General features: G+C 43.3%; 1 protein-coding gene across 1 annotated transcript in view; it reads left to right on the top strand.

Annotated features, from left to right (window-relative positions):
- Nucleotides 1–10,562, top strand: part of lpcat1 (lysophosphatidylcholine acyltransferase 1) — a 33,883-nt gene extending 23,321 nt beyond the window's left edge. The window contains exons 7-14 of the mRNA XM_062529874.1: nt 166–200; nt 1,236–1,290; nt 1,762–1,844; nt 2,840–2,965; nt 4,214–4,367; nt 4,723–4,821; nt 7,666–7,807; nt 8,890–10,562. Coding sequence (XP_062385858.1) covers nt 166–200; nt 1,236–1,290; nt 1,762–1,844; nt 2,840–2,965; nt 4,214–4,367; nt 4,723–4,821; nt 7,666–7,807; nt 8,890–9,092 — 897 coding nt within the window. The 3' untranslated portion in view covers nt 9,093–10,562. The remainder of the gene's footprint in view (nt 1–165; nt 201–1,235; nt 1,291–1,761; nt 1,845–2,839; nt 2,966–4,213; nt 4,368–4,722; nt 4,822–7,665; nt 7,808–8,889) is intronic.
- The last annotated feature ends 2,186 nt before the right edge of the window (nt 10,563–12,748 follow it).

Below are 12,748 nucleotides of genomic sequence, written 5' to 3'. Positions count from 1 at the left end.
TATGATATGTTTTGCTTGTTTTGTGTGTGTGTGTGTGTGTGTGTGTGTGTGTGTGTGTTAGCGTGTGTGTGTGTGTTAGCGTGTGTGTGTGTGTTAGCGTGTGTGTGTTAGCGTGTGTGTGTTTGCACATTTGTATGTCTCACAGTCTTCATTCTTGCTCGGCAGGACACAATCTCATGGACGTGGAGAGGGCCTGGAGCGTAAGTACTTCCTGTGTGTGTGTGTGTGTGTGTGTGTGTGTATGTGTGTGTGTGTATGTGTGTGTGTGTATGTGTGTGTGTGTGTGTGTGTGTGTGTGTGTGACATGACCAGCATTTCTTCATTCTTATGTGTAAAACACTTCTGGTCGTGCCATGCATTGAGTGTATAGACATATGACATGCATGTGTGCTACGTAAGGGATAATGTATGAAACGCCGGTCATTATCGGCCATGAGCCTATTGTTACAAAAAAGGCTGCTACGGGGCCATAACGTGAGATACAAGGCAATGGAGCTTTTCATACACTGTTGTGTTTCTTTAGAAATGAACAGTGGACAAATAACTTTAAACGCTTCAGACCTAAAGTTATTTGCTGTCAAAGTGATGCCGAAAGGAATGGGCGTCAGTGGAATGCTAGTTGCAGGTGAAGCCCTTTTAGCCTCAGAGCCTCCCATAGGGGATGTGCTTTCTGGATGCTCGCTTACCCCCTTCGGTCCGGTTCGCCCTGTCGCTACTTATTTTCCTGATGATGTCTGGCGTTCTATAACCTGACTCTCGCCAGATCCTTGTAGTTCGCTGAGCTTCACACAAGGAGCTCAGCGAAACGCCTCTGGTGGGGCATGGCGGAACTACAAGGGTCTGGCGAGAGTCAGGCTAGGCGTTCTATACATTATCCCTTACATATTTGACCGTGGGACGTTGGGACATCACATTCAAGTAAACAGAGCATTCTACTAGCATTGTGTAGAGTCAAGCATAGATAGAAGTCGTCTTTGTACTGCTCTTGCTTTTTAAGTTGGTTACTGGGTCATTCCAGGTCAAATCAGATACGGTTGTTGCTGCACTGTCCTTTTTTTCAAATCTTGTCTATATCAAGAATCGGTCCCAAAACCAAGGCCCGTCTTCATATTATTTTCAGCCCTTGAGAATTTGAGACAGTGCAGCAACATTTTTTTCCTGGATTCTGTCTGATTTGACACAGAGTGACATTTCTAACGTGATGTTACACTCATAAATGCTTGTTTATCTCTTAGGTTTAAAATCCTGTGGCTCACTCTTTGTCAGCTGAACAACCGTCTGGAAATTGAGGTAAATTAGTAATTTTGTTTTCCATGTAATATGCTTTGTTTGGCCTATCCAGATGGGCCTGATCTGGGTACAGCTGTATGGCTCACAATGTCCTGAGCATTCAATTAGAAACTGTTATGGGAACATTTAGGTAAAAAATAGTCAAAAATAGTCAGGAACAGGGAACAGATTTGTTCAGCCAGTGAGACTCCAGCCTTGCTTTGCTTTGTGTGGCATGGAGATAAGTGATCACTGGTACACCAGAAAGCTCAGATTTATACACACCACTGACAAGTCAAGACTACTTTCTAATGATGTCTTTCTTGGTGCTCAAGTTCGGGTTATGCTAGAAAAGTTGCACAATGCAAACATGAATGCACAAGCTTGACTAAGAACCGACAGGAGGACTGTCATAGAGGATCATCAGAGCATTTAAGGTGTATCTATAAATCCCATCTAATAAATGTAATTAGCTTAATTATGTGTTTTTAGTACCTCCCAACTTACACACCTTCAGAGGAAGAGAAGAGCGACCCAGCTCTGTTTGCAACCAACGTGCGGCGGCTGATGGCTAAGTAAGTGCTGGCTGCCATTTTGGCTTTTTTCCCCCTGTGGATTCCCCTTTGTCCGTGTGAGTGAAAAAGGCTTTCTTTTACTTTCCTCCAGGAAAGTTGTTTTTCAGGAGCCAAACTGTTTTTCTTTCATTACTTGTGTTTCCCCAGGATATTCTGTCATTTCCCTTCTTTAAAAATTGGTTGTATTTCACTTACTCCAAAGTGTGTGTGTGTGTGTGTGTGTGTGTGTGTGTGTGTGTATGTAGTACCACATATGTATGCTGTAACACACATGCTGTCACAATTAAAATGCAAAGGCATACAGACACACACACACACACACACACACACACACAGAGAGAGAGAGAGAAACACGTGCTGGCACAGTTAAGATACACATACATGTACATACACATGCACATGTGTTTTTGTGTCCATTTAAGGGCGTGAGCACACATATGGGCATACATATGGGTTCGTGTAAACAGCACGATTGTTTACTTTACACTGTATGTGTGTGAGAGCTTTGGATTCTGATTCTGGAGTGACTGGTGCTGAACCTCTCTCTCGCTCTCTCACTCTCTATCCCCTGTTCTCTCTCTCTCCTTCTCTCTCTCTATCCCCGCTCTCTCTCTCTCCTTCTGTCTCTCTCTCTCTCTCCGCTCTCTCTATCTCCGCTCCCTCTCGCTCCTTCTCCATCTCTCTCACTCTCTATCCCCCGCTCTCTCTCTCTCCTTCTCTCTCTCTATCCCCTCTCTCTCTCTCTCCTTCTCTCTCTCTCTATCCCCCGTTCTGTCTCTCTCCTCTCTCTCTATCTCCGCTCCCTCTCTCTCCTTCTCTATCTCTCTCTCTCTCTATCGCCCGCTCTCTCTCTCTCTCTCTCTCTCTCTCCTTCTCTCTCTCTATCCCCCGCTCTCTCTCTCTCTCCTCTCTCTCTATCCCCGTGCTCTCTTTCTTTCTCTCTCACTCTATCCCCCGTTCTCTATCCCCCTCTTCCTGTGTTTCTTTCCTGGCAGAGCGCTGGACACACCCATCACTGACTATTCCTTCGAGGACTGCCAGCTCGCCATGGTTCAGGGCCCGCTGCGTCTCCCGGGCAACACGTGCCTACTGGAGTTTGCGAGGCTGGCGCGCCGACTCGGGTAAGCAGGACAGACTGGCACCCAGACGGGCACGCGGGAGATTCCCTAAGAGGTGTAGGACACAACACCTCACGTTTCGCTTGACTTAACGTGGCATGGATTTGAAGAGTGTGGGGTGTGAGTGCATCGACAAAAAGTGGAAAACTGCTTTCAGAGGCATCTTGACGAATAGAAAAGTGTGTGTGTGTGTGTGTGTGCGTGTGTGTGTGTGTGAGAGGCGTATTATTATTTTCATGGGGATTTTGATTTTGAAATGTGTGTGTATGTGGCAAAATTAGTATTTTTGTGGGGATTTTGAAGAGTCTGTGTGTGTGTGCTAATGTTAGTGTGTGTGTGGCGACATCAGTGTGTTGGTAATGATTTTGAAGAAGCAGTGTAGAATCCTGGGAGGACTTCATTAAGAGGATCGGTGGTGGACTTGTTGACAGAGTGGTGATGCGCTACTAAGTAGACAGCGCTGTACAGTGGAGCTTCTCTTAATGAGCCCCGGGGTTGTGCGCAGCTGAACTGGAGGTCTTTTGTGTGCCTGGGAAGCAGAGGGTCCTATTGATCCACCTAACTGTTCAAGACTGGCTGAGCCAAACCATAAGCACATGGGAAATCTTCAGTGCCCTAGAAGTCCCACTAAAACAAACGTGCACACACACACACACACACACACATACACACACACACATGCACGCATACACAGGCATTTGACCACACAGAGATGTTTATAAACATACATGAATTGTAGAGAAAACACACACTCTCTCTCACACACACACACACACACACACACACACACACACACACACACACACACTCTGTGAGAGCAATGCTGAGTAATGGAAAAATCAAATAGTGCTCTCTCTCGCTCTCTCTGGCTGTCAACCACTGGCAGGGTAGTGCCTAATTAAAACCGCATCATAAAGATGAGCCGCTGAGAGCAGCGCCATTTGTTGGGTTTGGAAAGTGAAAAGTTGCCGATTGATTTCAGATGCCAGGACATTCCTCCTCGCCCTCCTCTCTCGCAGTGTTCCTCTGTCAGTGGTACAAAGCTGACCTCTAGTGGTCAAAGAATGAAGCTACAGGCAAGGTTTTGGACAGTAGATGCCATTAGTTGAGTTTTTCATTGATTATGGTGATAAGAAGTGTGGTGTTTCTTTGTAGTGAACAGTAATCTCTGTAATCAGATGCCTTAGTAAAGTGACAAGTTGACAGTGTATTGTGGGGAATGTAGTTCATTTGTGTCTTTCTTCCTTGCAGATTGAAAGCAGGGCTCTCAGATGAAGTCCTACAGGAACAGGGCGGCAGGGCACGCAAGCTGTGGGGAGACAAGCTGGGACTGGCAGACTTTGCCCAGTGCATCAATCTGCCTGTGACGAACATGCTTCAGGACATGTTTGACATGTTTGATGAGGTCAGATTTAGGGATTATCGCCAAGATCAACAGAATTCACAAATGACTCAAAATAGACATACCTTTGGACATCTATATGAGTATTGGGAAATGTACTAGAATAGGATTATTTACATAATGAATTTAATCAGAATGGAGTTAATACTATTATTTATTTACTACTGTGTTGATTAATTAAATTATAATTTATAGTAGACTTTTTCACAACATTTTGCTCTAGCCTAGTGTATGTGGACTACATAATTGTTGTATTCTTTTGATGTATTATCTGAATAATTTGATGGGTTTGTTTGGTTGTTTTCTCAGAGAGTACCGCATGGTCACTGATGTATTTCCATGCTTTGTGTTTCTCCAGCATGGTACTGGACAGGTGGACATCAGGGAGTACGTCATCGCCTTATCAATGGTCTATAGACCCTTTAAAGGCCTGGACACCATTAAACTGGGGTTCAGGGTGAGTCTTGAGTGAACACGAACACACACACACACACACACACACACACACACACACACATACACACACCTCTGTACACACTAGGGGTGGCACGGATTTTGAAAAATGCTCCGAACCGTGCGGATGGCATGTCACGGTTCGGAGTGTGTGTTTCGTCGTACGGTCCTACGGTTCAGGCTAGTTATGGCATGCGCAATTGATTCCCATATGTGACAATGTGTTTCCCTTTCACGCGAGAGTAGGAGTATGGAGTTTTGAGTGCTGCGCGCGAGTCTTTAGAAATAGCAAGTGCGAGAGACAAACGGTGTTTCTCAAAGTCAAGAGTGCATCCTTGATAGAATGCTTTCTTGCGAGTCGGGTGTTAAAGATTAAAAGAAAAAATAACAACAAGGACTGTACCAAACGGAAAACCATGACCCTAAACCGTGATACGAACCGAACCGTAGATTTTGTGAACCGTGCCACCCCTAGTACACACACACACACACATGCACACACTCTGCAAGTATGCAGACTTACTTTACATACTCACCATATCGAGGGGAATAATATTCCTTTGAAGAAAATAGAATGATGGATAATTTCACAGCTGCATTTGTGAGTGTATGAATGTGTGCTCTTATATGTGCATGTCATGTGGTCACCATTTCAAATATTTTCTGTGTGAAAAGTTGTTGTGAGTGAAACAAATAATGCTGTGCTACTGCTGTGTACCAGACTGGACTTCTTACTAAAGACGGTACCAAGGACTGTCTTTTCATTGTTCCAAAGAGGTACCGACATAACCCTACTCTCGCTCTTCGCTGAGCTTCACACTAGGATCTGGGACTTCTCGATAGGAGAAGTATTTCTGAAGGCGGGGCCTTGTAAAAAAAATCCTTGCATGTGATTTGATAAACCACTAGTCCGTTATCTTGAATGACGTGCTAGGCTACTTCAAGCTCTTGCCAAACCCGGTCGGAAGAAGAGTGAAAACATCCTTGCCACCAATAAATGCCTTCAAAACCATTCTCTGATCAGTGAGGATCGAGGCCCGAGGAGCGAGGGAGGACGTATAAACTTTATATGAGAGGCACCCTATGAAATCCTCTCCGGCGATCCTGATTGGTTCATTATTTTTTGCTCCCTGCATTGCCCTCGAGCCCAGAGGTGTGGAACCCTTGTGTGGAGCTCAGCGAAACGCCTCTGGTGGAGCATGGCGGAATTACAAAGGTCTGGCGAGAGTCAGGCTAGTGCCGACATACATCAACAGTGCCAAAATAAAGCGAGATGCTGGACCTTATTTTGATGAGATAATCCTCCAATTACTTTATATACTGTATGGGTGATGATGTAGCCCTCTATCCTATTAATGTATCCGTTAATACTGATCTCGGGATCCCATTTCCTTCATCACACTTTTGTCATCCATCATCATGAACATTACTGATAAAGACTGTGAAGGTTTTTCATCTAAGACATCAGGATCGTTATCAAAGCAGCTCTGATTGTAAGTGACCCTGCAATAGAATCTAGCACTACGGAGTCATTTCCACTCCAAAAATATTCAAAATGGCGACCACATGACCTAAGCGGTTTAAGGCTCAGCTCAGGCCTGTGTCCTGGTAAGAGAACCCCTTCGACTGGACAGGGTAGTTTTTGTGCCTTGAGTCTTTGTTTGAGTAGATAAGAGAATGGTCTTCTGATAAGATACCATGTGGCTTCTTGGCCAGACGCTTGGGTAAAGATTGTGGATTTCAATATTGGATAACACTTTATTTTAAGACACACATATTCACCATTAATTAGCTGCTTACTAACATGTATAGAGTAGTCACTAATTAATACCTTATTCTGCAAGACCTTATTCTACCCTTACTAGACCCTTAATTAAGAATTTCCCCTATATAAGCTCCTAATTATCCATTATTCATAGTTATGAAATAAGTCGGTGCATATGAATTATAACCTAAATATGCATGGCTCAGCATGGGGCTTGTAAGGTGGTAGTACCACAAGAACAGTTTTTCACCCATAATAATACTTATCAAAGATGGTCTATTCAAATGGAAGTAGACACTAAATAGCTAGTATGCTACGAATATACAAGTAAACAAATGGCTAGTGTGCTACGAATATACATGTAGTAAGCAGTTAATTAATGGTGAATATGTGTCTTAATATACAGTAGGTATATATTGTCATGGGACAAATAGGGTTTCGTGACAACGATTCCAGGCCTGGTGGGTGCTTTAGTTCCGATAGTATATCAGTCCCTTAGTCAAGAGAGCACCGCACACCAATGTTGCCAGTGCAACTGATGATGGCCTGAATGGGACCGTTTTTCACTTGCACTTTGGGAACACTTTGCACTTCTCACCACTTTGGTTGGACAACATTGGTATGCGAGTTCTCTCTTGATTTAAAGAGAAACTATGCAGGATTGGCGATTTCATCTCCGGTTTCGGTTTCGCTTTTTGTTTTCGGTCGTTTTATGCTTGCATATTTCTCTGCAGAGCTTCCCCTACAGCTTTAGTGTGTATATTTATACATATATAGGCTATATATAATATATATATAGAAATAAATTGCAAGCGTGGTTCTTTTCGTTCCTTACGCGTCTCAGACTTTCAGATGTAAACTAGGAGCGATCGCCTCCTGCACAAACTGCATGGTTGCAATAGCGGATAGGGACACTGGGGGCGGGAGGAAATATTACTGTTTTCGATCAAACTGGTCAGTCAAGCAAAACAACGATTTCTAAGCGATTTTATGACTATGAAAAAGTTGCATAGGGTCTCTTTAAGGATTTCAATATTGTCCATCTGTATGATCTAAATCAATTCTGTCCTCTGTCTGGCGCAGATGTATGAGGCGGAGGAGGCTGGAGGGGTTACCGAGGAGGATTTGTCCGTCGTCCTCAGAAGCACTCTGGGCCTGACCGACCTGGAGACCTCACGCATGTTCACAGTCCTGGATTCTGCTCATAGAGGGAGAATCACATTCGGTAGGTTTCCCCTACATCTCACAAGTGGCTCACAGCCTCCACTGAAGTGCACACACCTCTTACCTATTGCATAATAACACTTAAGCGTCTTAATTGAAGCGTGCACTACCACTGTGTGATTTACAGTGTGAGGTTCAAGCATACTGTGCTCCCTCCCACCTTATTCATAATAATAGTCTTAATATTCAGTCATGCTTCACACACTTCATTCATGCTCACAATAATTCACATTAAGTTCACACCACCAATTAGAGTACTCTCTCTCTGCTATTCAACAGAGTTATGGAACATCCCGCAAGGTCATGTTCATTCACATAAGTTGAATGCTAAGCCCTCAACTGATGTATAAGGAATTGCATATGAACTATTCCAACATCCTCTTATGTTAACAAATCATAAGGCTCTTGTGATCCTTTTAATGTCAAATGCATGCCATATGTTATTCACATAGATTTTCTATAGTGGTGGTATGGAGATCAGAGAAATGTGAATGATATAAATATATATATATATATTTTTTTTTTATTAAAGGTACACACATATGGTTGCATTATTGTTGCCAAAACACAGATGCATAGACGTGCAACAACCAATATTTAAAATGAAGGAAAAGAAGGTTTTTTTTCATTACCATTTGTGGCTTTCTTGTAGTAATTTCCTGTGTATTAGCTCCATTGGGTATAAGCTGCAGGATGGTATTTTATGCAAGTTAAAAGAAACAAAGCCATAATAGTAACATATTAACTGTCCCCGTGTATTAACCTCATGGCTGAAGAAACTTTGCAAAATCAATGTATAAGCCGCGGCTAGTCATTCGGAAATTACAATAAATGCACTGCAGTTGTTTACTTACAGTATTTCAGTCCATCAGGAATGGTCTGATGATGTGATTAAATTCCTAAGACTGAGAAACTGATAACAAAAGAGTATAGAGCTGTCTGCTATCTAGTTGTGTCATTGTGGCAAATCACATGATTGCAAATCTATAATCTTTTCTACAACAAATACATTGGTGCTTATGATTGTGGGATTAACTCTTCATAATGAATCTGTATACCTTTCGGATTGTTTTCTTGGTACAGAGGAGTTTGAGCAGTTTGTGGAGCGGTGTCCAGACTTTGTGGACCGGTACCTCCTCAGCTCTGGGTCATCCCAGCCCAGCTGTCCTGTGATCACACCGCCCCCAGTGTCCAGCAATGGCTTCTGCACAGACTTCAGCCCTCACGACCAACAACATAGCCACACAAACAACCACACTCCAACGGATAACAAGAAGGTCAACTAGGCTGTTCTCTCAACACTGCCTATGTGTGTGTGTGTGTGTGTGTGTGTGTGTGTGTGTGTGGGCGTGTGTGTGCCTGTCAGCGTGTGTATGTGTGTGTGATTTTTTGTGTTCCAGACTGAGCAAAAACATTGTTTTATGAGTGTTATATGAAGAGGAGGTGGACCTTGAATGGACACACGTCCAAACCCTCTTTTGAATACACGTGTTTTATTTATGAGGCATTTTAGTCATTTTTTGAGGGCTGATGTATTGGTTTTATTTTGACATTTCACAATTTTGTTCATCCTGAAGTCCTTCCATTCATTGAAGGAACTTATGAGACCCTATTTCAACAATATATGTTTTATAATGCCTTTTTGAGAGAGTATCAATTATTTATTTTGGAAAAAAAAGATTTTTTTCCTCTATATTTATACAGATTCCTGCTCAATTTGAGAAAACATGGTTGGAATACAACTAAAACACACATTTTCTCATTTATGTACCGTATTTAAAATGTATTTCAATTACCATGGCATAGCCTTCTGTGACCTGTAGTTGCTATGGGGGGCTCAGACATAGCTGGAATATTTTCTTACACAGACACTCATTATCACAAACACTCTTCCTGTGTTCTCATTCGCATTCCATTGCCGGTGTGATCCTTGGGCCTCTTTAGAACCACAATAGCCTTCATTGTAGATCTTGGAAGAAGTTAACACAGTTCTGGTAATTTTTGCTTTAAAACATCCACTATAGAGCATCTTTACCAGCTCGTATATACCACAGTTAAGTGAAATATCAACTAGAGAGGCCAGGCAGTGCTCTGTTTGTTGACGAGTAAGGCGAAAGAAGAAAAACTATCCAAAGGTCAAAAACATAAACTGCTGAGGGAATTTTTGTTGTTGTATCTAAATGGAAATGATATGTTGGCATCATGTTGATCTTTCTTGAGATTCACCCGAAGGTTTTATCCCCAGCTAGTTTCATGCGGACCCAGATTATAATCTGGACAGGATCTACTCATTGCATATCATGAAACGCTATCTCTTTATCACTCACGGTTCTGTTTTTAGTCTGTTAAGGGCCAAGGATCGCTCCTGCATAGTCTTCAGAAGGAAATGCTGTCATGTGCTGTTACATGCACTATATCATAGTGTGCAGATGAATAGGGTGAGATGAGATCAAACTCAACAGTCCTCTTGACCGTTATACTGTCTCAGGTGGTCAGTGGCTCTTCATCCTAATTATCACTGATCCAGCACATCCCAAATCAAGGGGGTGAGTCGATCTGTTCAATCTGTTTGTGTCATAAGTACGTACCATGTTTTTAGAACACTCACCAGTACAGTTTTTTTTTTAATGGAATGTGGATTGAACTGCTGTTTTGAACCAAGATTATTTTTATCTGATGTACTGAGGTATTTTTCATTGTTTCTTTGTCATTGGAGAGGACAAAGCGAGGAATAAATATGTGACCATATGAACTGACCATCAATTGTTAAAATTGTCCTCATTTTGTTAACCCACTATTTGTGATCCAAGATGTAGCTTCTAATTCTCTAAAATAGCAAATAATAATCCCAATACCACACACCTTTTCCAAAATCAATTTAAAGTGGAACATATATTTCAGATGGCTGCAGGACTCTGTATATTTCTCCAATCTGTCTAACAGCCTGCCCTTTTAAACCACATGGAGGTGCTCGAGGACGACTCATAGCTTAAAGTCCTCTCCCTGACCTCCATACCTGTCTAACCCAACAGAGGGAGCTGTGTCTACACCGATAATGAGCTTGCTGGTGCGCCGGCGAGGTTAAGGACTCCACTAACTGTTGTCTCAGGTGGTTTTGTTCAGTCTCCAGCACAGGCACATAACCGGCATTAACTGTGTGCCTGTTATGCACATGTATTAGTACTGTGCATGCGACGTGTGCATTTATAGTGGTGGACTCTCTGGGTTCTCAGATACTGAAGATCTAGAACTGGCAAGCATGATCTGTAAATGACGATTTTCCTTTCTCTCACTCATTCTCACACTCCCTCTCTCTCTCTCTTGCACTCTCATGTGTGTGTGTGCGTGTGCGCAACAACAATAGGCTAGTAAATAATTGGTTATGTCGGTTAAGGCACAGACTCAAGGCTGTTATCTGCTGAGCTCTGTTGAGAAGGCTGAATGCCATTTCCCACATCCTACACGCTTTAACACTCCCATCCTTCCTGTGCCCTCTTTTGATGTAAACACATGATGTCACCCTTTTAGCAAGCGCTTACGTAACTCTTTTCTGACTCTTCACCATAGGGTGGCAGTAGCAGCTTCTTCTGAATGAGAGAACAACACACGCAAACCCACCTTCACCTCCATCCTCTCTCTCTCACTCACTCCCCCCCCCCCTCCCTTCCTCCTCCAGCCTCCACAAACAGACTGACAGGAAATGCATGACATCATCCTTTTGCACAGAAATAGTCCTGCAATTGATTCCGGCCATCTTGAAAAGTGGAGCATGTCACCACCTGTGTGTGTGTGTGTGTGTGTGTGTGTGTGTGTGTGTGTTTGTGTGTGTGTTTCTTTCTCTTTCTCTCCATCTCTCTCTCTCCTCTCTCTCTCTCTCTCTCTCTCTCTCTCTCTCTCTCTCTCTCTCTCTCTCTCAAACAAATAATGACATCATCTACATAGGAGTGCCCAAGGGCAACACGGCTGAACTGCTGCGTTCAAGTGGGCAGACTGCGCCACCTGTTTACTCCCTTATTAATTTCCAAATAACCCCTCACTCCTTCAAGGAGCATTTTGCCTCCGTGCCACAATTCCCCACGTTCCCAAACGTTCTTCGCCGCAGCGAGCGGCCTATTTACACATGCAAATAATTGAATTACAATGATGGTTGTTGAGGGGGGGTGGGGGGGTACACTTAATAGCAATAATAATGATAATGAATTTCTTCAGGGCAATTAAAATTGCGAGGGTGTGAAGACCCCCCCCCCCCCCCCCCCACACACACACACACACACATACATACAAACACTCACACACTCCTCCAACTAACTCTGCTTTCTCTGAGGTGACATGGATGCTAAACACCACATTTCTGACTAAGGGAAGTCTATAGGCACAGATGTGGCAAACACAGCTTCTGTTGGAAGCCTGGTGGAGCTTGGCACTAACTAAGCATGCCAAGGACCGCAATCTAATTGCCAGGAAGTATACGTGCTTGATGAATGAAAGCGTTTAGAGGACTCCAAGTTGTGTCGGATTAACGTGTCTGTGGCAGTGAAATGCTTTCAGATGGAAATTACTCAGGCAGCGGTCCAGCTGATGGAAGATCACAGACCTCTGCCCACTCTTTGTCACTTAGCGCTCTATAAATATCATTGCGAAGCCACCTCTTTTCGCATTCTTAAAGGATACCAGCAGCCAGTTTGAGACTGTGAGTCACGGTTGGATCGGGTGTGCCGTGCCGCTCTAGTTTAATATCTGGATTTTCCCTCTCATTTATCTTAATATGTCCCCTCATTCCCTAAAAGGGGATTTTTATTAGAAACCTGGAACCTGGGCTTTAAGCTGGAACCCAACTGTAAAGCCTGTTGGAATAATCTGTGTCAATAGATCATCCTTTTTTTGGTTAGTACTGGAGGCATGAACGCAGACGTGACGGGATTGAACCAAAATGAAGTCGGGT

Source organism: Sardina pilchardus, chromosome 24 (assembly GCF_963854185.1).
Source record: "Sardina pilchardus chromosome 24, fSarPil1.1, whole genome shotgun sequence".
In the NCBI taxonomy this organism is placed as follows: Eukaryota; Metazoa; Chordata; class Actinopteri; order Clupeiformes; family Clupeidae; genus Sardina; species Sardina pilchardus.
Note: the sequence above shows the minus strand (reverse complement) of the source record. Positions and strands in the feature narration are given on the sequence as shown.